Below are 26,087 nucleotides of genomic sequence, written 5' to 3' on the forward strand. Positions count from 1 at the left end.
ACAGCGCTTCCCAAGAAATTGTCTCTAAACCACCCTGCAGTACGGGGGAGCGACTACAGGACTGATGAATCGGTAGCTACCTGGTAAACTCCATCAATTACCGACCGACCGGGTTAATAGAGTAGCTACTTACTTAGGAGACGGTGCAGTAGCGGCTCAAAAGTAGCGATTGACTCTAGCGCTGCAGTTATGAAATTTTTTGAAAATGGGCGTGGCACCGGCCACTTACGATGAAATGCTGTATCTCTGTACTGCCTTCACCAATCCCCACCAAAATTCGTACGAACATTGCTTGGAGCCTCACTAAGAAATTCTTTGAAAATTTTTGAAATCAGACAATAACCACGCCACCTCTCATATAACGGTAATTTACAGAAATACGAAAACTGCTATAAATTAGTAACTATTTAAGCTAATTTACTCGAAATCAATATATACAACCTGTCAGCAGTAAATGCTAGTTAGGAAAATTTTTGGAAAAATGGCACGGCACCGCCAACTTACGCCTACATATGCGTATCTCTGTAACCGGTCTATCAATTTGTACCATACTCGGTACATTTATCAACCTTGGCTCAAAAAAGCGATATGTTGAAAATTTAAGAAATCGTCATAAAATTACCGCCACCTACCATATAACGCTAAACTTCAGAAATACGAAAATTCTGATATTTCAATAACTAAAAAAAATGCTCTTGCTTATCATTCAGTTTACTGAAAAGTGAAAAAACGATATTTAATACGTGTGCCGAGTATAAAGCTCGGTTTCGCCCGAACTTATATTTCTTTACTTGTTATACCTTTCATGAGCATGAAATGGTATTATAACTTTGGTCCGATGTTTGCAAGTACCAGAATATGAAAAGATAGACCCATTAAAATGTATACTTAAATGATCAGAACGTCGAGCTGAGTCGATTTAGCCATGTCCGTCTGTCCGTCTGTCTGTCTGTCAGTCTGTCCGTCTGTTTGTATGCAATCTAGTCTCTCAGTTTAATTCGTAAGCTATTGTATAAATAATACTACAAAGTCTACTGAGAAAATCGTCAAAATTTATGCTATATAAGCTTTATCTCTTATACCACTGATTGTTCCTATACCAGTTTTTGCGATATATCTCCTTTACGTAGGAAGCTAAACAGCAGTGAAAATCACTGAGATTGGTGCTATATAAGGTATATATTCCATACCTCTGATTGTTTAGATAAGATTTTTTATATATGTTACTCCTCTATCTATGTGTGCTGTGAATATATAAATTTTTTCAAATACAGTAATCTGTTAAAGTAAAGTTTTCAGATGTCCATGAAAGGTATGAAGCCTTCGGCATAGCCGAAGACAGCGCTGCTTTTACTGTTATACGTGTGTAATTCGGAAAACGCTGTCAATGCACAACCAAAGAAAATATTAAATTTTCGCAACATTTATAAAATATAAGCAACATATTTGCACTGATATGGTATGCTATTTATAAAACGTACAAAATTTTCGAAAAGATAAGATAGCAGGTATAGAGGTGGAGAAACAAAAATAATATTTTGAATTTCTGTTCTTTTTTTTTTTGTTTTAATTTTTGTATAGCCATTTTAAAACACTACCCCTATGCTGTAATCCAAATGTTCGTAGTTACGAATTCGTAGTTCCGTTACGAAAATTCGAAAGCTCGTGGAAGAACAGCTAACAGTTGCATTAATATACAAAGGAGATTGCTAGGAGATTGTTCTGATTCATTTAGCTTAAATGATAAAATGTCAGCTCCCTCCTTTTAAGTGCCTCCATTTCACTAGATATTGTGCCACTTTAATTCTTGGAACGCTTTCCCAGAATTCCAACACATCCTCTTTAGCTCCTTTTATACAGCCTCGACCAATGTACGGCTTTTTGCTCATGGATTCCACCAGTTTTTCGTGTTGCGAGCGATTTGTTGTGATCTTCGAACTGATAATTTTGTAAACATTTAATAATAAATTTTTTTTCTATTCACACTTCAGCTTATATACATATTTTTGCATTCACACACTTTGGCTGAATTTCTTTATTCATTCTGAACGTTTGGAATAAACTTTTTTGTTTACTTATTCTTTAGAACGTTCCTGATGATATGTTAACGTATATTTCAAACGTATTCTGTTTATTCCGGCTGTGAAATGGGATTATCCGGAATGTATAAAGAAACGCAGCCTTTATTTTATTGATATTTTAAAACAATTTGTTTCGCTCCATGATACAAAAAGAAGGTAGTTTCATTTCAAAATTTTTGACAGAAAATAAGTTTTTAAAGTTTCATATATTATATATAATTATGAGGTAGGTACTTTGCCACATTGTTAGCAATCAAATAATACATTAGAGGATTTAATGTGTGTGATTTTTTGGTGTGGTATAAACTTTAAGTAAAGTCCCTTCGCCTCCCTGCCCCTTCCCCAAGCACTCGGGGCCAATTTCAAAATGGGGTAAAATTAAAATTTTCGTAAAGAAGAATCAAGCTCATCATCAATGTTTTTGCGCAAAATCCACCTCCAAATTTACAAAAAAAGATGCATATTTCAAACCGAAATCTTTGTTTTAAATCAAAGCTTAATCCTTTGACTACACATTTTTCAGTTTTAGTACAGAAAGTTGCAATTTAAATTCAGAAAGTTACAATTCATGTTCAGAATTTCCATTTCAAATTCAGAATTTCCAATTCAAACTCAGAAAATTACAATTCAAAATCAGAATTTCCAGTTCCAATTCCGAAAGTTACAATTCCTATTCAGAATTTCAATTTTAAATTCAGAAAGTTACAATTCATATTCAGAATTTCCATTTCAAATTCAGAAAATTACAATTAAAGTTCAGAAATTTCCAATTTTCGGGGAAAATGCTACTTCCTGGGAGTTAATTATTGGAGGATTTCTTTCTTGGTAGAAACAAATTCCCGGAGAAAAAACTCCTTGGGAACTGAACTGAATATTTCTATTACTGTTTTGTATTTTGCTTTTTTCCCCCAAACGACGTCGGGTGCTCTGCTATGTAGTACTGAATAAAATTAAATTGAAAAGTTTGTGACACAGTCGCTTCTACTATGCAACCTAAATTCTTTATATCCCACAATGAATATAAATTTTCTGAACTTAAATTGGAAATTTCTGAATTTGAATTGTAACTTTCTGAATTCGAAATGGAAATTCTGAATATGAATTGTAACTTTCCGAATTTAAACTGCAACTTTCTGAATTTAAAATGGAAATTCTGAATTGGAATTGTAACTTACTGAATTTGAACTGGAAATTCTGAATTTGAATTGTAATATTCTGAATTTCAAATGGAAATTCTGAATTTTAAATGGAATTTCTGAACTTGAATAGTAACTATCTGAATTTAAAATGGAGTTTCTGAATATGAATTGCAACTTTCTGAACTAAAACTGAAAAATGTGTAGACGCAAATGTTAAAATTTTTTAATTCGGGTAACGCGTTTGGACGCGATAACCCAAAATCATTGTACAAATAACCGAACCAAAATTTTATAAAATTAAACTGCAGTTCTTTTGATCTTACGTGGATAATCCTTGCCACAAATACATAGTTTCGTGCTTATATTTGTGTATATATATTTTTTAGCAGCGCCACATCTTTATCAGAAAATTCCGAGAATCCAAAAATTGGTACTGTTACAAGTTGCAGGGCATCATTTTAACTCGACCTCCTCTCTCCTCCACGGATAACGGTACATCGTTTAGAGGTTTCAAAATATTTTGCGTCAGCAATTTGTCATCAAACTGCATTAGATCGGGGCACCGAAATTGCGCATATGGAAACTTTGCATTTAGACATTATTCCGGTTTCAACCGTAAGTATGCATGTGCAGCATATGTTGCCGATATGACGTAGGGTTGCCTATTTACACGGGACTTAAATTTTAAGATAACGTCATGCATACCTTTCTTTAAAGTGCTGTATCTTGGAAACCTTTTAACGCAACTTAATGAAACATAATGTATTTCTTCCATCTTGTTATGGGCTTTAATTGTACATTTTTTTACATTAATGTGCAACGTATAAAAAACAAAAATAAATTAAGTAAAAATTTTTCTTTTTGATTTTTTTTTGGTTATAGCATTTTTAAAAGTTTTTATTTTTTCATAAAAACTTAGTCTATAATGTCAACTTTAAGTACCCAAACGGGCGTAATGGGCTACTTATGAGTTTGGACTCTAGATCGTCTAACGCTAGAGCAATATGATAAATAGACATTGAATTTTATAAAATTGTATATTTTTGAAAGAGGAAAGGTGTGTAAAAAAAAAACAAAAACAATATGAATAAATCATATTGACTTTACTAAAGGTCTGAAATCATGAAAATACCTTTAAGGAAATGGCAGAATTGAACTTTGTTGCAAGTTCACATGGGAAATCTGCTTACGACGTGATTGGAGGACATTTTAAAGAGACTAGCAGCTAGAGCCAGTCCTCAACTAATGTTACAACAAATTCGTACACCCGAAGCCCTCTACCAATGGGATGCCTATAAGAAATAACTGCAACAAACTTCGTGCCAATTTCCTGTAGATTAAAATAATATATATTTTCGCTGCACGTTTTTGCACGGTTATTTTATACACGAACCTTTTAGCTAAATAAATTTTTTGGCAAGCTTTTTTTTTTTACTTTCACCATCAAATCTTGAAATCCATTTTTAACCAACTTCCCGATGAGATAGAGACTTGAAACTGCAAACTTAGCTCAGAACCCGATGACAATGTAGTATGCAATATGAACTAATAGCTAGCTGGCGCAGGTGTCGCGATATTTGATAACCCGTAATATGGTTCGATTTGGTTCATATTGATAACGTGTATTACTTAGATGGAAAGAAATAACTCCACCTATTTTAGTTTTTTTTTAACAACTTATAATAGCTTGTTAAAAAAATATTACCTTTTAATATTAACAGGCATCTGTTCCTTTTCGAGGAATGAAGTGTTGGTATCTCCTGAGTGGTACAGAAGTGAAAAAAATTAGAAAGTTTTAGAACATCTATTAGAGGTATTGCCAGATTTAGAAAATATGAATACTCGTGATATTGATTTACGTACCAAAAATATATGTAAACGGCTTCGACGGTTTTGGAAAGTGGCTCTTGGGTAGAAGAAAACGTGAAAAGCAAGCATTCGAATTGGTTGGATGTGACAGAAGTTGTATTTTTACCAAAACATGCTATCAAATTGCGGCCTGCATCAACTAGTGAACAGCCAGATGATCAAAGCCATTGCGCAGTTGGCGAATGTGGACCAACCAGTTGTAACTAGAATGTTTGTTGTAAACTTCAGAAAATTCCAACAAAAGTTTTTGCGAAATCGACAGTAATGAAGTGTTTTCTATTGTAACTGAAGCGAAACTCACTGAGTATCTATTAATTAGAAATTGCATTAATTCAAGAAAAAATTCTGTGTTGCCATCGTATCACAAAGTCATTTTCTTGGGTTTAGTTTAGTTTGTTTCTTAGTTTTTAGTTAAAATAGCTTAGTTTTTTAGCTTAAATTCAGCCGTACCATACCTACGACTTTTTAACAACGGTGTTGATTGCAGCTTTTCAATAACAGGATGCGATTTATCATATGATCGCTCTGGTTTATCGTTTTTTGATCCTTTGTGAACTGAGTAAGTTTGTACGTTAATTGAAGACGAAAGCATAATGCGTGACTTCTATTAAATTATTTGTCCTGAACATTCCATATTGGATTTTATTAAGTGGAAAATTAAAACCCAACAATAATCTCGAATCTAAAATCCAACGAAGAATATATGTATGTATATATGTATTTTATAAAGATTTACTTCGTTGGAAATGAATACATCCGCATCAAAAAATGTTCTTGCTACTTATTTCTCTTTAATTTGATTGAAAACTTGTGTATTTATTAAAGCTTATTTGCATTGAATGAAAAAATTAAATTAAAGGTATTTCAAGGTATATAAATAAGTATTAGGTATTTATAATACTACATTTGGAATGCGAAAGCATTTGGCGATTTAACCATTTTGCCATTGAAAACTATGTGCACAGACATACGCTCGTTGTACAGCAAATTCGGCAAGAGCTGAAAATGTATTTATTTTTTATTACATACATATGTGTGTGTCATTAGAAATAAGGCAAAATACCTTTGGGGTAACAAAAAAGTATTGTGCACGTCCAGTTTGGGTAGTTTCTTTAACAAGCATTTCAAATATTTTACGCTCATTATTTGCATCCATGCCTTGATTTATTTCATCGACACAGCTGAAACATTATGTAAAAATCACTTATCTATAATTTCAACCTAAGCCGAGCATAATGTTTTTTACCGGAATGGTACGTGGGTAATGTGTTGTAATGACAGCGTGTAAGTCGCGATTGCGACTGCTCTTTCGCCCCCGGATTGAGTGTGTCGGTCAAGCGCCTGTAGTTGTGCGTTGCTGCGATACTGTACCATTATTTGTATACCATACGTATCGTAATCAAACTACACGACAAAAAAGATTATGACCAACGCTACTCGTCAATAAGAAAATACATTTTAAATCTACCTCTTCTCGCCTAACCAAGTTTACTTCCCCTACATAACCCATAGAAGTCATAAAATCGCTGAAATGTATGTTTAGAGTAGTGACAATGCCCTCGATTTCGGGATACCAGCCGTCATGCAGAGTCCGTATCTTCATTGCTATATCCTGACGATTGTGTTCAGAGTTCTGCATTTCTTCCTTTAGTTTTTCTATATCCGCACATTTCTGTTTATATTCTGCAACAATCTAATTTGAAAACACAACCGATTATAATACGTTTGCCAATAATTCTCAAAAACCAGAAACCCACATTTTTGTCGACATCTCCCATGCATTCCAAACGCGCTTTAAATTCGTTGATAGCTTCCTTCAGTTCATCCATAGTATCTGGCAGCTGATTGAAAAGCTCAAGTGACTTACACTCTCTTTTAGCCTTTCTAGCTTCTGCAGTTTTTGAATCATGTAGCTGTGTTGTCTTTTCCATTGTTCTGGTTATTGTTTCGACCATACGCTAAATATGAAAAACAAATAGAGTTGATTTTAATTTACCATTTATTATATTCTCCTACCGATGCTTGAGCTTTGCTATCTGTCGTTTCCCTGATAGTGTTGATGAGCTCTTCGTTCTCTTGCTTAAAAATACGCTCTTTCATAACTGCGATTTTTTTGTTAAGTAAAGCTTGTTGCAGGCTCTTTAAAATCTCAATTTTTTCACTTTGAAGCTGCATTATTTCTTGCAGACAACTTTTCACTTTTTCGGAGAAAGTTTTTTCCAACTCGGGCAAATCTGTAAAATTAAACGAGGTAAGCTATGTTGAAATATTATAGAATATTAACTAAAGACGTTTTTAACTTACTGATGACGTTGTTCTTTAACTGTTTCACTTTATCATTCTGCCGTCGACATTTCTCTTCCAATTGTCCTCTCTCCGCTATCTTACCCTCAATAGTACGGTTTCTGGCCATTACTTCTTCGCGTTTCACATTTGTTTCTTCAATTTTATTTTCCAAAGCTGTACGCTGATTTTTTAGTGCATCACTGCCACGCTTTAGTCCACGCAGCCTTTAAATGCAACGAATTATGCTGACATAAAATAACATAAACAATATAGCTATTTTACCTATTCTCATCCTCTAAAATCTGGTTCGTATTTCTACTAGTCAACAGATTTTTACCTATAATTTGATTTTGTAAAATTGATTTTTCTCCTGAATATCTGGATACTTTAACAGAGTACAGTTGATCGCCTAACATAAATGTATGTACATATAGCCAAAATTAATATTTGATTTAAGAAGGCGATAAAGACTGATATAACATTACCCCCGAAGAAGAAGTTTATATTATTCGGAACGTCATCTGCTTTCTCATTAACAGCAGATGAACCAATCGGTATTCTATGAATGCCATTCAAATTGCATAAATAATTAATTATGGCCGGCGGGCCGTCAATCAGGTCAATTAAATATGCAGTAAAGCCGCAGGATCTAGTAAATTGAAAATTAAACTATAAATTCAACAAAATGGGTTAATGATTAACTTGCCTTAAGGAATCTATTGATACATCCGCACGGTAATTTATTTTACTAGCTGGCGGAGCATGGCCAACACTAACTTGTAATTTTTGTTTAACGCATAACTCATTGACCAGCAGCGAGACATCTTCTTTGTTTTCGCAAGTGAATGCAAGTAAATCTCGAATACTTATTGTGTTTTCGAAATACTTGGCATGATCAGGATCCCGTACGCTCAGCTACAAAATATTTAAGCGTTCATTTCGAAATAAAAAATTTTAACGAATCATCTTTTTACCTCCAATATCATTGGATTATATACACGGCCTTGAAATAAATCCTTATGATCATTTAACCATTGTACACCTCGATACACTTCGGGGTATTTCTCTCGTATTAACTATATCACAAAAGATTTCTAAATACAAATATTTATGGGAACTGCTCCTTTTTCACCTGTAACTTTTGCGCATGAACATCATTTGCACGTTCAAGTCTTCTTGTCAATAAACCAATATCTGGCGTATACTGTTCATCTAATTTGCTGTTAATTTCCGAACGAGTTTTCATATAGCCAGCTAGCTCCTCCTTCAAACGTTGAAGCTTTTGAGTAAGTGCCAGTTTTTCAGATTTCCAGTCTTTATCCGCATCTATATTCTCCTTTGCCTTCGTTAGATCATCAAGAAAAAGTCGCAATATTCTAGTCTCATTTTGTAATTCATTATCATAATCCGCTTTCTCTCGTTTCTTTTTCTATAAAAACATTAATCAGTTTCGATAAGCAAAGTGTGTTTATGAGTTACTAATTGAACTTACTAAATATGTAGTTCGAGCTTGTTCGATACGGTCCTTTAGTATCTTTATTTGCTCTTCGATGCGCTGCTTTTTAGCTATAACTGTTTGCTCCTCTCGTTCCTAGTTTTAAATTAAAAAATACGTCTTAGATTAAACAAGCTTATATATGCAAATATATCAGTACTTTTGAAGCAATATCCTTAGCAAGTTGTTGAGAAGTTTTCGATATATCATGCTGACGCCGAATAATGATATCATATTTTTTTCTGTTCTTCTTCGAGTTTTGTTTTAGCTAGCAATAGATCTTTTGTTTCTTGTTTTTTCTTTTCATCCAAAGCGCGCACTTCCAGTTGCAATTTTTTCGCATGACAAACATCTAACTTATTCTGATATTCTTGCTGCTCATTGAATCGCTCTAAACGTTGGCAAAGTCTACGAAAAAGTATAAATATGTATGTACATAATTTAATACCAATTTAATCTTCGAAATTTGCTTTACATATGGCACTGCGCCTGCAGCTGTTCCAATTCTTCTTTTTTCTTTCTAACGCCATCGGCTTCGTTCGTTTGGTTGAGACGCAGTTTTTTTAGTTCATCGAAAGTATTTAGTGTTTCTGGGCTACAGACTGAGTTGATAGTATTAAAAAAGATTTTTTGTGGATCCATTTTAGCGAAATCCTGCACACGGTCCTGTGGCAGGAATTGGCATAAATTGCCTATTTGTATCTTGAATTCCATTATAGCAGCTAAGTAGTTTCTCTCTGACACGGTGTCTTCCCCGATTTTATAAGTGGATTTACCGCTGCGTGGAAAACATCGTTGGAATATCGTCGACTTGTTATAAGTTTCGCGAAAGATTTCAACTCTAATCATGGCCTCATCGCGCCCATTTTTAACATAGTCACCAATTGAACTCGAACGGGAAAGTAACTCGGGCTTTCCGCCTAGCCCTAAAACTATGGCCGCAACCAGCGTTGATTTGCCGGTCCCATTAGGCCCGATAATAACATTCAAATACTCGGTAGGGTGAAAAGTGCATTCCCCGTAGGTCCTGAAATTTTATTTTAATTTAGACAATTAATTTCGCATCTTTCATATGCCTAGTTTAGCTGATAAATTACACGAAATTTTTGCAGTAGACGCTTTTGATTTTCCCTTTCACAGCCACAATTGAATCATTTTCCAGCTGTGGAATTTCACGATGCGCACGCCGAGACATCATCAATATATTAACGTAAATATTCAAAACACTGCAAAACTTTAAAATTGCGCCTTTTAAATAAATATCAAACAAATAAATTGTGATGAGTTTTCAATACCCATTACATCAATAAATATTGGTACCAGTACTTCCTTTTCGGTACCCGATTCCGATTCGTAAAGAGCGAAATACACCACCCAAGAAGCTTCACAAACCAACCAGTGTTGATATTTTAAGTACAATTGTGCTTTTTTCAGTCCAATTGGTTTTAAAAAGTACAATTTACCTATTTTAAGTACAGTTTCAACATCAAACATACTTTTTGTGCAAACGTTGAAATCTATGCCAGCACTTTGATTATTAATCCGTTTGCGTTTAAGTAAATGGACATACAAACATTTTATATTTGGTACGAAACGAAATCCAAAATTGTAGTTTTGAAAGTAAACGTGATTGTTGATGGTAATATTGGTGTTGAGCGTTGTGGTTATTGCGTTTTTTTTTATCGCAGAAAATGAAGTAATTAAGGCTGTGTGCGAGTTGACCTTAATTTTAGTACCTAAACTTTATTCCACTGGGAATTTCCAGCACTGCTACAATTTAGGAAAACAGCTGCTAAAACCGTGCCAGTTCGGTTGACAACCTAAATTGTTTGTTTTGGAATTTGAATTTGTTTGCTTTTAATAAATATATCTATAAAATGAATAATTTTGTGGTAGCTTTGGGACTATTTAACAATATAATAAGTTTGCAGCAGAGAAGGAGAATGCTCCATCCATCGAATTACACATATACTTATCTGAATGCAAAAATCAAATAAATTTATACTTACATCCTGTTGAATATTTTCTTTTTTGTGTCATAGCAATGATAAAAATTATTTAAAACATCAAAAAGTCGTTGTTCACTTAATCGCTCGCTCAAATATATTTGACTGTTCAATTTAGGTTGAAAAGTATGCTCGCAGAAAATCTAAATTGTTCCTATTCACTGCGTTATAGGGAATTTACATGAGGCGATTTTTCAGGCGATTTTTAGTTGAAAGCAACGATTGCCTGGTGTAATCGCTTACAATGAAGTTGGTCGGCTCCCTACTTTCGTTCAACTTTTGGTTCAACTAATCGCCTGTGAAAGTTGAATCATGTAAATTCCCTATTACCGACACTTTCCAGTGATTTAGAATTTTTTCTATTTAGGTAGCAATTTAGACGTACTCGCACACAGCCTAAGGCTGTTGCAGAAAACTGCAGCAGCATCTCTGCGGGATTGATTAGTTAACTTGCTAATGGAGGCTGCGTGGAGCAGAAACGAAATCATTGTGAGGAAATGCTGTTAATATAATAATAGAGAAACATTTCGGGAACGGCATTGCCCTGCCCAATGTACACAAAATGCAGCGATTCGTCCCAGCGCTACACTTGCACCTGCGCTTCTTGCATCTTGGCGGCTGTCGCAATTTAACACACAGCACTTCATTGTATTAGTTTTTACGCAGTCTTCTACTCAAAAGTCACTTATAAATTGCAAATTAACACAATTTAAACTGATTTTTCATTTATAATTCAAATTTCTCTTTCGCTGATTTGTAAACAAATGTTTATTTACAAGTTACCACAACTGTCAAAATCGGCAAACCAAAGTAGCGGTATCGCTGACGGCGCCTGGTTCCTCCTACAATCTGCACGGTATGTCAGACCAGGATATTCCGTAATGTGACATCAGTCAAATGCAACACCTGCCTTGGCTGGTGCCACTTTAGGGCATGCTCAGGTCTGCGCACCACGCGCACGAGGACGAGGAACTTCGAGGGCCCGTGCTGCGCTGCTCGGTCGCAGACCTCAACTGCGACGCCTCCCGCCACCACCACAGGGCGGCAACCACCTCAGCAGCGCACACAGCCAACTGCGGCACGACCACACACATCCCTCACACCCCGCATCACCACACGTCTCCCGAACCACATGAAGCTCCTTCAATTTAACTGTAAAGGGCTACAGAGCAAGATCGAGATAACCGTCTTCATGGGAAGGCATGGCATATTGATGGCTGCGGTCCAAGAGACGAAGTTGCACAGCAATTCAACGCTGTTGAATTGTGCCGGGTACAACGTGCACCGTCGATATCGCGAGCGGGATAATGGTGGAGGCTTAGCGTTCATTACGCACCACACCGTACAGTATCGTCTCATCGAAGCAGATACCGACCGCAGGGATACCACCCTAGAATGTCAGGGCATTGCTATCCGGTCAGGCGATGTTGAGCTCGAAATGTTTAACGTTTATATACCCCCTGTCACCTGCTGCGCACCACGACCTTTGGCACTCAAGCCTGTCAAACGATCGTAGGGGAACTGACTGGCTGAGCAGATAGACGATTCGACATTCTGCACAATAAACGACGACGCACCCACCAGGATTATGGGCAGCTGCTGCAGCGCGCCAGACATAACAATAGTCAGCGCTGGTCGATAAACAGCATATCATGGCGACCTATGCTGACTTTGGCATCAGACCACCTGCCCATAGTCAACTCGATCGATAAACCAACCGACTTTGCTTCCGCGGAGCACCGAACATATATCAACTTTTCAAAAGCTGATTGGAAAGGCTTCGCGGAATTTACTGAAAACACCTTCGCTGCCCTCCCCACACCAACCGACGTCCACCTTGGTGAACGTAAGTTCCGCAGGGCTGTCACCGCTGCTGCAGCCCGCTTCGTACCGGCAGGATGCATCACCGACCCACGCCCAAATTTCCCTGCTGAAGCGGCTGTTCTAGCCGATGAGCGTGACAGCCTTCGTCAGGCCGATCCCGGAGATTCCCGTATCAGGGATCTCAACGCGGAGATTCGGCAACTAGTAAACGTACATAAGCGGAAGAAGTGGGAAGAGCATCTGAAGACCTGCAACTTCACCTCTGGTGTGAGTAAGCTTTGGTCAACCGTGAGGTCACTGTCCAATCCGACGAAGCACGACGACAGAGTCGAAATTTCTTTCGGCGACCATGCTTCGTCGGACCCGGAGCGATGCGCGAGCTATTTTAGCCGGCAGTTCATACTGCATCCTCCGGTGGACAAAGCCAAGCGTCGAGAGACCAGAAGGCTGCACAAACTGCCAACAACCTGTGCCCCCCTTGCTTTCACTTGCGGTGAAGTTCTGGTGGCCATCGGGAAGGCGAAAGCCTCCAAAGCCATGGGTCCCGACGGAATATCCATGCTGATGCTGAAAAATTTGGGTCCTGCGGGGGTAGCGTACCTAACGGAGGTCTTCAATTTGTCCATGGCCACTCTCATCATCCCAGACATCTGGAAGGTGGGGAGAGTGGTCCCACTGCTCAATCCGGGGAAACCCGCCAACATAGGAGATTGTTATCGTCCAATAACACTCCTTTCCCCGGTAGCGAAGACACTAGAGGAGTTGCTAGTCCCGTATTTCACAAACCACTTGACCCCAGCGAAGCATCAGCATGGTTTCCGTAAAGTGCATAGTACAACAACAGCACTTAACGCCATAAACACTCAGATAACTCGTGGCCTTAACGGTAAACGTCCCTGTGAGAGAACGATTCTAGTAGCGTTGGCCCTGTCAAAGGCTTTTGACACTGTCAGCCATTCCACGCTACTAGAAGATATAGAGGCTTCCTCTTTCCCACAGAGGCTCAAACGGTGGTCGGCAAATTATCTAAGTGGTCGACACTCGTCGGTAATGTTTAGAGACAAATCGAGCAAACTTTGGAAAATAAAACAGGGGGTTCCACAGGGTGGTGTCCTTTCCCAACTACTGTTGAACTTTTACATTTCAAAGCTCCCTCAACCACCAGAGGGAGTCTCAATCGTCTCTTGCGCCGACGATTGCTCGATCATGGCGACCGGGAATGGAATTGATGACTTGTGTTCGAAAGTAAACGGTTATCTGTCTGAACTTACTCGCTTCGTCACTGCAAAGTGTCTAGCCCTCTCCCCTACGAAATCCTCCGCGAGCCTTTTCACAACCTGGACGAAGGAGGTCAGGCTACCGCTAGGAATTCACGTCGATGACACACCAATTCCGACGGTGAATAATCCTAAAATTCTCGGAGTAACATTCGACAGCCTGCTCTCCTTCTCTGAGCACGCAACCGCTATTGTCAATAAAGTACAGAGCCGCAACAAAGTCCTCAAGTCGCTAGCCGGCAGTACTTGGGGCAAAGACAAAGAAACGTTACTGGCAACATACAAGGCAATAGGCCGGCCGGTTTTAAACTACGCAGCACCAGTGTGGTCGCCGGGGACTAGTAGGACGCAGTGGACGAAGCTACACACGGTACAAAATACAGCACTCAGGACAGCGACTGGATGCCTCCTGATGGCACCAGAACACCACCTCCACGACGAGGCGAAAATGCTCCCAATTAGGGAGCACAACACGATGCTCTGCAAGCAGTTTCTTGCTGGGAGCCACAGATGTGGCCACCGAAATAGACAGCTGCTTGCAGAGGAGCCCTCGCCGAGGCACGTCAGGAGGCATCTATATGAACTGACGGACGAAGTCCAGAGGTTCATTAAGCAACCTCTGGACCCGTCAGCTCACAGACAGGCCCTGAACGGCATTCACAGGGACGCAGTCTCGAGTTATGTAGACTCAAGACCTGTGAATGCCGTTGTAGGCACACAAACACCGGACATTGACGCGACGGAGCTCCATCTGCCTCGGGAGACCAGGACAACTATAGCCCAACTTCGCTCTGGCTACTGCAGCAGGCTAAATTCCTACCTGAGTAGGTTAAATGCGGATGTGCCGAACGAATGTCCGGCATGCGGAGAGACCCCCCACGACTCGAAACATCTCTTCGCATGCCCGGAAAACCCCACAACCCTAACGGCGTCGTCCCCATGGACCGACCCCATAGAGGCTGAACGGTTCTTGGGGCTGCCGTTAGTGGAACTAGACGACAACGACTGAGATATTAGCTATCTGGGCAGGGTTGTTGTAGCCGCTACGACAACAACAACAACAACGGCGCCGCCTTTGTTCGCTGCACCGTGCTATTCCTGTTGCAAACATGGGTTGCCTTGTGCTCTTTTTCACAAAAAACTTTAGAAAACCGTATAGAAAGCGTAGAAAATTTCTTAATAACTGCATTCTGCTTCAAGATAATTTTACACAAGAAAATTCTTAGCCATTTCATGCACGTCATTTTGTATGGAGTTTCTCCTTTTCTTGAGAGCTGCATACTGGCTTTAGTGGTCAAAGTATCCGAAAATGGAAACGGTAAATGGACAAAAATCCGGTTTTTTTCTGGCTTGGAAGCGAAAAAATTGTAGTGCTCAATTTGGTTGCATTTTCAAAACATTTTTTCCTTCCAAAAGCTTCATCAAACCAACCAAAGTACCAATGGAAAGTGAAGCTACCAATTTTGGTATAAATGGACCAAAACGGCAGCGCTGATTATAATCCTTACTACGCAGAATTCTCCTTCTGTGTTGCCAGAGAATGGGGCAGATCTTCCTTTGCGTAGGTGGCCTTCGCCGCGCTTAGGTATCATAACACTTACAACGCAGAATTCTCCTTTCTGTGTTACCGGAGAAGAGGGGCCCAACTTCTCTCTGCCTAGGCGGCCTTCGGCTGCACTTTGGAATTATAATTCTTACTACGCATAATTATCATTTCTGTGTTGCCGGAGGAGAGGTCCTCCCTGATTAAACTACAATAGGTGTAAGGTTGACACTTGCCTGTAAATGCATTAAATTTTTTATTATCACTGAATACTTAATAATCAAAAGCAGATCATAATAAAATGGCTGCGTTTCTTTATACATTCCGGATAATTTTATTTCACAGCCGGAATAAACAGAATGTGTTTGAAATATACGTTAACATATCATCAGGAACGTTCTAAGGAATAAGTAAACAAAAAAGTTTATTCAAAACGTTCAGAATGAATAAAGAAATGCAGCCAATAAAATATATTTATAAATACTGTACATTAACAAATATTTTTCGTTTTTTTTTTTTAATTTTGGACCTTAAAGTATATGAAAAATAATGTTACTATTATCCTTGAACAAGAATGATAGAATACAAGATTGCGCCGTCCTGGCCGTTGACATTTGTGTACCACAAGTAAACAAAGAATATAGACAAAAGTAGAACGAGTTCAAACTGTCAAAACAGTTCACTTTACAGCGAAAGACGCGTTTTAATTTTGATCAATGCGAAAATATTGCATTTTTCATCTAATCTATTGGAGAATAGAGAACGTTTTAGTGCACTCCATGCTTTGCAATTAAGGCTGCTGCAGCAAACGTTTTAGTGTACTCCATTGCTTTGCAATTAAGGCTGGTGCAGCAAACTGCGCCAGCATCTGAGTGGGATTGATTAGCTAACTTGCTAAAGGAGGCTGCTTGGAGCAGAAGCGATATGACTCTGATAAAATGCTGTCAATATAATAATAAAAAAACATTTCGGGAACGGCATTGCCGCGCCCTATATACACAAAATGCACAGATTCGTCGCAGCGCTACACTTGCATCTACGCATAATGAGATGGGGCACCATGGTGCACTTCATGGAAGGACAACAGCGCATGCATATGAAGCTGGCATCCAAATTGAATGGCTTATCCTGCTTGTAGAATTCCACCCACTTTCTCGCCACAGCATCGTTGCGAGGAAAGGAAAAAAGCTGCATTTCGAGGCACTACCTTCACGACTGTCGCAATTTAATACACGGCACTTCATTTTATCAGTTTTTACACACTCTTCAACTGAAAAATCACTAACAAATTCCAAATTAACACGATTTTAACCGATTTTTCACTAATAATTCAAATTTCTCTATGTCACTGATTTGTAAACAAAAGTTTATTTACAAGTTACCACAACTGTCAAAATCGGTAAAACCAAAGTAGCGGTACCTCTGACGGCGCCACCTTTGTTCCGCTACATCGTGATCCTTGAACCCTCGTCCGGATTTCCCAAATGCTCCGGTTCGTATCGCTGGATTGTTAAATAAAGGCTAACGATGGCCAAATGGTAGTACAATTAACTTTATTGTACAACAAACAATTTTACAATACTTGCTAATACAGTAAAAACACTGCAATACTTGTTAAAGCAATTACAACGCTTTACTGAACTTGTTAACACAATTAAACTTATAGCTTGCTTATTCGCAACTCGCTTCTCTGCTCACTTTACTTGTAGCTTGCTGACTTGTAACTAACTCACCTCGCTGTGGCGACGCCCTTATATACCTGCGCTTGCACTTATGGCAACTCTAGAACATTCCGAAGTTTATCGATCATTCTCTTTCTCTCGCTGTTCGCAGTGTTCATCCAACTTGACGTTTCTCCTTGTGGAACATTCTACGTCATTCCTCGAACATTCTGCCTATTTCTCGTTGTTCGCTTCGCGTTGCCGCAGTATTCGCCACAATAATATAAATTATGTAATTTCTTTTTATCATATTTATTTTGGAACATTACTTTTTTAATCGATTATGTAGTTTATAAGATATTAATATTAAAAAAAAAAAAAAAAAAAAAAAATTACTTTCAACAAGATCTTTAAAACTAGAAGGCCCTGGGACCTGAAAGCAGGTATATTTGAACAGCCGCGAGCCCAGCTTTCCAGTGCCATAGTAAAAATTTGTCGCCCCGTTTATCGCAATCTCCCCGCGATATGTACCAAATGTTGGCGTTTTACTGTAAAAGACAAGGCGAATTTATACAAGGTGGTGTTGATGGCGAATTTAGATTTTCGCCGCGGTACTTCTTAATGTCAAAATGATGTGTTTGTTGTAATATGAATTCGCCTTGTTTACAACAAACACATCATTTTGACACTGGGAAGTACCGCGGCGAAAATCTTAATTCGCCATCAACACCACCTCATGAACGAAAGACACAAGATCACGCCTTCCCGAAAAAAAGAAAAAAGTTATTTTCTAGCTGTTGAAATCTTGACGCCATCTTTGTTGTAAGAAGTAAACAACGAAAAGAACAAAAAAACCGCGTAAATGTTGAACGCATGAATAATCATTTTTATTATGCAAATTCTATAAACCATGTCGCTGTGTTAAATTATTCTTTACCTTATGTGTGCACACGTTGTCACAAGCGAAAATTAAGAAAATTGCGGTATAAAGCCACCACCAAATTGTAAACAACGAACAAATGTAAACAAACGGCTAATGTCAGAGCGCCCAACTTTTTTCCTAAATGCGACTATAACGGGCTACTAAGGTGAAGGCGTGATCTTGTATTTTTGGTTCATGACACCACCTTGTATAAATTCGCCTTACTGCCGTCCCTAAATTGGAGCGCTAAGCGTTACGTTATCCATTGTCAACGAGTGTCAGCGCGCGCTATCCCCAAATCAACGCGTCGTAATTTTTGACGTTTTCTCAGGTCCTCTCGTTTTTATTCTCGTTTCCTATTTCACTTGTTTGTCCTTTCTCTTTCTTTCCGTCTTCTGCATCCAACTTCAACACGTAACGCCCTGTCAAAAAATGAAAATTCCATTTGCTCGGCGTAAGCGCCGCGTTATTGTGGGATGCTTCATACAAATTGTATGGGCATGAGGATTTTTGACAGTTGCTTGGCGCTTGACGCGCCAATTTAGGGATGGCAGTTAGTAAAAGAGATGTTGCCCGCATAAAAATCGCAAATATCGAAACAAGGCAGTAAACGCGCCGTCAAACGCTCTTATTTAATTATGGCCTTTACTTCGAACCGAGAACGCTAAATAAAACAAAAAAGATAGATTTTCTATGCACGTGCCGCAAAGAACGTCACTACAAAAAGGAATAAAAGATAATATTTCGGTTGTTGGGGTGCCCCCTTGTTGTTGAATTTTACTTAAAATCTTGTAAAAGGCCCCAATTTCTGCAATCATGACTGCTAAGGTACCTCCTCTTACCTACAAAGTCGTTGCTGAGTGTTCTGTGACGAAAGCACGATCTGGCCTGATGACACTACGCCATGGAGAAGTTAATACGCCAGTTTTCATGCCAGTGGGCACCCAAGTAAGATCAATACCTTTCCCTCTTTATCTAAAGGTTTTATTGCACCTTTATTATATTTAGGGCACGCTGAAAGGTCTGCTACCGGATCAGCTCATTGAGCTTAACTGCCAGATACTTCTGGGAAACACCTACCATTTAGGCATGCGACCTGGCGTCGAAACGTTAAAAAAAGCTGGAGGATTGCATAAATTTATGGGATGGCCGAGAGGTATTCTCACTGATTCGGGAGGCTTTCAAATGGTTTCTTTACTCAAATTGGCAAAAATAGACGAAAATGGCGTAAACTTTTGTTCACCCTTTGATAACAGTGAGTGTATGCTAACACCCGAACACTCAATACAAATTCAGAACACTATTGGTGCCGATATAATGATGCAGTTGGATGATGTAGTGAAGACAACAACGGTTGGACCACGCGTTGAAGAGGCTATGCATCGTACTATTCGTTGGTTGGATCGATGTATATCTGCACATTCGCGTGACGATGATCAAAGCCTATTTCCCATCGTACAAGGTGCATTGGATGCTGATTTGCGTAGACAGTGTGCTGACGAACTTATAAAGAGAGATGTTCGCGGCTACGCTGTTGGTGGTCTTAGTGGCGGAGAAAGCAAGCATGAGTTTTGGCGTACAGTTAACGTCTGCACAGATTTATTACCTAAGGACAAGCCAAGATACTTAATGGGCGTAGGGTTCGCAGCTGACTTGGTGGTATGTGTTGCACTCGGTATTGATATGTTTGACTGCGTTTTTCCTACTAGAACGGCGCGTTTCGGCTGTGCACTAGTAAATGCAGGACAACTTAATTTAAAAAATAAAAAGTATGAACACGATATGCGTCCCATAGACGAAAAGTGTGAATGCAGCACATGTCGTCGATATACACGTTCATACCTACATCATATTGCCGCCATCGAATCGGTTTCATGTAGTTTGTTAAGTATACATAACGTGGCATATCAATTGAGGTTGATGAGGCATATGAGAGACGCAATAGAACGTGATAAATTTCCGCAATTTATCTGTGATTTTATGGCTATACACTTTGATGGCGAACCAGTTCCGCTTTGGATAAGGGAAGCTTTACAAGCGGTCAATGTGGAATTGCCGCCGAATGAACAAAAAACAACTCAAACCGAGGCATAACAGTATTTTAGATTTATAAGTCGATTAAATAGTTTATAGAAAAAATATATATTGAAATAGATGCAGCAAACAAGTACAACAGATAGAAGCTATTATATACATACATATAATTCCAAATAATAACCAAAAATGATTTACCGACAAAAAGATCCCTATATTATTTCTTTGCCTTAGTTGATGAAGCTTTGCTTGTTGTTTTCTTACTAGCAGCACTGCTTCCAGTTTTGCCCTTTGATGTGCCAGCCTTTGCTTTCGAAGATGATGCAGTTGCACTGCTTTTCTTCGCCTGTGGAGTGATTGTAAGTATTTAATTTAAGAAAGACAATTTAAAGCAAATTTTACCTTAATCAAACCATCATTTTCTATTTTATCATCTTCTTCATCTGATGCTGCCGCATTACCTTCCTCTTCACCCTCAATAGTATACAACTCATTTTCTTCGCTTGCTTCAGCTTTCTTTTTCTTTACACCTGCAGTCACTGAATACGAATATGCTAAAACCTCTTTATTATATGAGCGTGTTAGAGCTGCCTTCACACGGCCGTCTACTGCGTCCATTAAACCCTTCTTGCCAGGCCATGCAGTAAGTTCGATCAAAGAGTCGATATCTTCGCGTAAGAGATGATATTCTTTTAGAACATCCAGTGAATCTTTAACGCCTTCCATTCCCTTATCTTTTAAAGGGCGCACAATTTTCGCCAGAAGGAAAGGGGCGTAGTCAAGTCGAATGGACTGACGTGAGGCAGAAGTACGTAATCGGGTGTGATCATGAATCTCTTGAGCCAAACGATTTCGCTTATTGGTTCGCGAATATTTACCTAACCAACCAGGGAAATTTATTTGTCCCGTGAAGTGGCCACTCATATACTCTCCTGGCATTACTGAACTAAACACAGCCTGTGTTGGCAGCAGGGACCAAGCAGAATCGGAGCGTATTCGTTTATCCACTAAGTCACCCAAACTTAAGGCGTCTGCAGTAAGAGCAACCTTAGCAGGTACCTCAGACCTAAAAGGGAGGGATGAGGGTTCAATGGGTGTACTATGTAAACAAGCGTTCGAGTAAATTAAGAAACTGCGACACTAAGAATAATTAATCACTCACTTGGAACCTACGGGGGACACCTGTAAGTAATTCTGCTGCACGAACAATGGTCCCAAGCTGTAATCTTGGAAAAACAAATCGCATTTGTCGTTAAGTGTCATATGTTTATGTTCTTCGGCGGAGAATACTTTGCGCACCACCTCCCAAGGACCCTGCGCGGAAAAGTTAGTGTATGTTACATGTTGCATTATTCGATAATAAATATTGCTTACCATTTTCAAATCTTTCTCTGCGGTTTTGCATGCACTTTTAGTACTGTTAGATGGTAAATTCTTTCCAGCGCTTAACAACGAAATATGATTTATAGATTGGCGTATATCATTATTAGTTGCTTCTATTATTTCATTTACTTTATCGGGATCAATATCGAAACCCTCCCTACAACAAATACTCAAAATACGTCCCTTAATTTGTTGAGTTCGTGGCTTACTGAAACGCAGATCGTAGCAATAGTTAACTAAGGACCGCATTTTTTGATGGTTGCGATCATTACACATGCAAATAATCGGCACGGAAGAATCTTTTATAAGTGCAATTAGTTCCTGTATGCCCCCGCGGTCTTCATTGCCCGCCATGCCATCAACTTCGTCCATAATAAGTACATGCTTTTTTGTAACCTCTTTGCCTTGACCATGAAAATAACCGTAAAGGGATTTGTTTGAGAGTAGCTCTGCTACTTCCTCCTTTAGAAGACGCTTGCTACGCGTATCCGACGCATTGAATTCAACGGTGTCAAAGCCTAATTCCTTGCAGACTAGGATAGCTGTGGTTGTCTTGCCAATACCTGGTGGACCTGATAACAATGCTGCTTTATAAAAACTACCATCGTCATTTTTGGCCCATGGATTAGGTTTCTGAAGTTTCTTTTTGCCATCATGGTTAATGTACCACTTCGAGAGCCAATTAGTTAACCTTTAATGATAAATAATTATAAGTACCAAAAATTATGTTTTTTGTGTAGTTGCTTTTTTCACTTGATATACATATATTTACTTACTTGGACACATTGCTCGTCGGTCCGAATTGACCAACGATTTCTTTTACACTAGTTGGTTTATATTTATCTACCCACTGAAGATTTGCGTCATCTACTTTCTGTTTGAATTGGACATTACATTCAGTTTCTTCACTATGTTCTTTTTTTTCTATTTTTATAACATTCTCCACTTTGGGCGATTTTTTCGGTTTTCGATTTTTTTCAGGAGACGTTGGCTTCAATTCTTCTTTGACCTTGAGTTTTTGTTTATTAGGTTTTTTTAAATCTGTTGATTCTACTTTTATGTTATCCGGACTAATGTAATTTTTCGTTTCTTTGTCTGAAACATCACCTGACTTTTCTCGAATCAAGTTGAACAGTCCATCCTCACTTATCACATTCACACCAAACTCTTCTGCCTGCACAAGCTTTTTGGGCCCAGCTTCCTCTCCGACAATTAAATAGTTAAGCCTTTTTCCTACAGTGGTACTCATTTTTCCTCCAAGTTCCTTTATTATTGACGCGGCCTCGTCTCGTTCCAGAGATTCTAATACCCCAGTGACTAAAAATGTTAGTCCCGCTAAGCAATTCGGTTTACCCTTGAAATGTATAATATACCGTGCTACTAACCATTAACAGATAAATCGAAGTATTAATAGAAATACCTTTGGAACCTCCTTTGATCCAGGATTTATAACACTTGCTCGATTTTTATATTTCTGGTAGAGTATGGCAGATAAGCGCTTACGTTCATGACGCTCCTCATCGGACAACACACCTTTAATTTAAGATTACAAGTTTTAACGTGATTCATATTTAATAAAAATAACCTAACCGACATTTTTTTTTAGTATTTTCTTTTTGATGCAGACCTATTTCTAGAGCATCTAGATGCATTTCTGCATCAAAAAGAAAATTTTGAAAATAATGTCGCTTACGTTATTTTGGCGGTTAGAGCTCGAAATGTTGGCTTACTGCTTTCCAGGTCTTCCGAGAGTTGTTTCTTAGCCTTCGGTGTGCTCTTATCTTTTTTCTTTTCAGTTTTAGGCGTGGCTTCTAATTTCTTCGGCTTATCATCTGCATGCTCCTTTTCTTTTTTGGGCTCTTTTGTTTTATCGATATTCTTTTCCCGTTTTTCCTCTTTTTTAGGTGTGTGTTTTGCCCTCGAGGGACTTTTGCGCGGTGTTTTTGACTTTGAACGCCGATCTTCTCGCCTTCCGTTTGTATTTTTTTCGACTTGCGCACTTACTTCTAGATCAACTTCCATTAGACTCTTATCGATTTCCTCATCATCCAATTCAATGACAGCTGCTATTTTTGGAGGTGGCGGCTTTTTAGCCTCTACACGAAGAGTTTCCCCTCCAAAAACTGAATTGGGGTCGATTGGCTTTAGCTTTTTAGGAGATTGGTTTTTTCAATTTTGAAAGTGATGGTTTCTTATTGACGTGAGTTTTTCTTTCATGCGGCAACTTCTCTTCAACGCGCTTCTTTTTGCTGGCAGGCGTTTTTTGTAGGCGCCTTTGGGCTTTCTGGAACCTCATCTTCGTCACTGGATATTACTCGAGCGGTTCGTTTTTTAAGTTTACTTTTTTGCATTTCCTCATCGTCGTTCGCAGTTTCGACCTTTTTTGCAGGCGTAGCACGCTTGAAAAAGGAAGTTATGTCCTATACGAACGTGAGTACAACAAACGAATTAACATTGAACAACTAAATGCAAAGCAATTGATATGAAACTTACCCGCTGCATTTCATTTATCACAAACTAAATATTCGGTTTAATTCTATTACGTTTCCTCTAAAATAAATTTATTGATTTCAATCAATTTATAGGCAGTACAAAAGTCCCAGAGCTTCACACCGGTGATTTACGCGCAAACTCAAAATTGGCATCTGCATACAGCTGATTAAAGGGGCTGCCAAGGCAGTGAGATAAATCAAAATTTTAAAGCCAACACATCATAGCGTGCCAGACATTGCAATATTTTCCACTTTTCAAAGCAATTCGCTGTCACATTGAGAAAGAGAAATTTCACTTCCATGTGCCACAGCCAGAACGACCTTTCTGTCCCTTTTCGGAAATCAGTTTGAGGAATTAAAGTTGCATGGTGTGACCAAAGAACGTTATCTACGTTCTTTGGTGTGACTGCAACCAAAGCAAGTTTATATTGCCTTTTTATAATCAGGCAATATTAAACAAGAATTTTTCACCATGGAATAAACAGGGAGTTAGGTATTTGCAAATTATTTTTATTTGCAAATAGCTTACGTATAAACGTAGTAATAGTTGCTGCAGAAACCATGAACCAATTAGAACTAGCCGTGGGTAACACAGTGCGGCGCCGCGCCATTGTGCTGATACCGAGAGCTGAGTTACTGGCGCCGATACCGATTGACACAACTCAGTGACGCAATGGCGCCAGCAACACCGGAACACTGACACCACCGGGCGGCGCAAAGAACCAGCAAAGAACACACAAAAGCGAAGTGTCACTTGTAAAATGTGCAGCACAAGGCGATTTTTTACAAAGTGGTGTTGCTAAAATTACCCACGGTCCTTCTGAATGTGAAAATTATGTGTTTGTTGTATTTTTGACTTGGGTATACTTGAGTTGTTTTTGCCCAACCGATACCACCTTGTATTAATTCACCTTAGTTCAACACCGGAACTCTGACAACACCGGGTGTCGCAAAGAACACCCGAAATAGAAGGGTCTCTTGTAATATGTGCAGCACAAGGCGAATTTATACAAGGTGGTGTTGCTAGAGTTCGTCGCGGTCCTTCTGAATGTGAAAATGATGGGTTTGTTGTATTTTTGGGTTTTGATCTTGGGTATACTTGAGTTTTTTCTCAGCCGATATAACTTTGTAGTAATTCACTTTGGTGCAGACTGCAGCAATAAAGGAAATGAGCTTTAGCCTGAAGAGGCGCCATTGCGCCAACACACTGTGCTGATTCCAACAGTGGTGCTGGGGTTAGTGTGTCAGCGCCAAAAAATTGGCGCCGTTACCCAGGCCTAATTAGAACAGATCTGACCGGTTCAGAAGCAGCCATTTGTAATAGCAATTGAGAAAAAAGTGTGTGACGTTCATAATTTTGAAGTTTGCTATTTCTGTTTTGCTTCTTTCTTTATGTTTATTTTGTCGGTGGTTTATTTCAGTGATTTTTAAGTGATTTTTTGTGCAAATGTAATTAAAATGAAGTGCGCGGTGATTGGATGCAAAAACACGTACAAAAATAATAAATTGGTTAGCACAAACATTTGTCGTTCGTTTTTAGGCATGCCATTGTTACGAATTTCTACGATTCGTAGCAAAATCCGAATACGAAAGAGTTGCAGAATAGGGGTGAAAGTTATTTGTAGACTAGGGTCGCCAGACGTACTGCTTTTGGGAGTAAACGTACTTTTTATTGCAATGTACTCCCTTGTACTCCCAAAAAAAAATATCTGGAAATGTACTCCTTTCTTAGTTTTGTACTTCTGTTGTACTCCTTTTTCCAGCTCTTAATATTTTATTATATACAGGGTGTAAAATAATAACTGTTGCACGGTTTTTTTTTTTTTTAAATAAAAGCGGTTTATTGTTAATTATCCACAGATTTTACTTAAATTTTATTAATAAGTTTTTCAATTTTAACCTTCATTTGGGATTACCAGCGGTAAACACTTTGAGAGAAAAGCGCAAGCGGCACGCAAGTCTTCGTCGGTTACTTTATTGCATATCTTCTGTAATCTTCTTGGCTCCTTTATACTCGGCCTTTTGTCCAACATAAGGCCTCATTCTCAGGAATGGAAAGGACTCGGAACTGGTGA

General features: G+C 38.7%; 3 protein-coding genes across 3 annotated transcripts; 1 reads left to right on the plus strand and 2 right to left on the minus strand.

Moving 5' to 3' along the window:
* Positions 1-5,919: 5,919 nt before the first annotated feature.
* Positions 5,920-10,196, minus strand: LOC118751076 (structural maintenance of chromosomes protein 5-like). Its single transcript, XM_036485841.1, is given in 17 exon segments — positions 5,920-6,088; positions 6,153-6,270; positions 6,336-6,493; positions 6,558-6,782; positions 6,847-7,047; positions 7,106-7,323; positions 7,394-7,599; positions 7,658-7,784; positions 7,861-8,024; positions 8,082-8,290; positions 8,350-8,451; positions 8,508-8,804; positions 8,868-8,966; positions 9,031-9,111; positions 9,113-9,278; positions 9,346-9,897; positions 9,968-10,196. Coding segments are annotated over 17 exon segments (3,123 nt in total). The 5' UTR covers positions 10,069-10,196; the 3' UTR covers positions 5,920-5,989.
* An 8,467-nt stretch (positions 10,197-18,663) lies between these two features.
* LOC118751078 (queuine tRNA-ribosyltransferase catalytic subunit-like) lies at positions 18,664-20,273 on the plus strand. The gene is made up of 2 exons (XM_036485843.1): positions 18,664-19,051; positions 19,112-20,273. Exons 1-2 carry the CDS (start codon positions 18,920-18,922, stop codon positions 20,195-20,197), a joined length of 1,218 nt encoding a protein of 405 aa, XP_036341736.1. The 5' UTR covers positions 18,664-18,919; the 3' UTR covers positions 20,198-20,273.
* Positions 20,227-24,172, minus strand: LOC118751077 (replication factor C subunit 1-like). The gene is given in 10 exon segments (XM_036485842.1): positions 20,227-20,483; positions 20,540-21,203; positions 21,300-21,451; positions 21,512-22,211; positions 22,297-22,874; positions 22,941-23,053; positions 23,251-23,689; positions 23,691-23,786; positions 23,788-23,940; positions 24,014-24,172. Coding segments are annotated over 10 exon segments (3,033 nt in total). The 5' UTR covers positions 24,023-24,172; the 3' UTR covers positions 20,227-20,354.
* Between the last annotated feature and the right edge of the window lie 1,915 nt (positions 24,173-26,087).

The sequence above is a fragment of the Rhagoletis pomonella genome, unplaced genomic scaffold (assembly GCF_013731165.1).
Source record: "Rhagoletis pomonella isolate Grant_MI unplaced genomic scaffold, Rhpom_1.0 Rhpom_scaffold_00514, whole genome shotgun sequence".
Lineage (NCBI taxonomy): Eukaryota > Metazoa > Arthropoda > Insecta > Diptera > Tephritidae > Rhagoletis > Rhagoletis pomonella.

What these genes read in the sequence shown, in the direction of transcription:
- LOC118751078 (XM_036485843.1), top strand. Translation starts at nt 18,920, where the DNA reads ATGACTGCTAAGGTACCTCCTCTTACCTACAAAGTCGTTGCTGAGTGT. An exon ending in TCATGCCAGTGGGCACCCAA is followed by an intron (nt 19,052 to 19,111) that starts GTAAGATCAATA and finishes TATTATATTTAG; the next exon opens with GGCACGCTGAAAGGTCTGCT.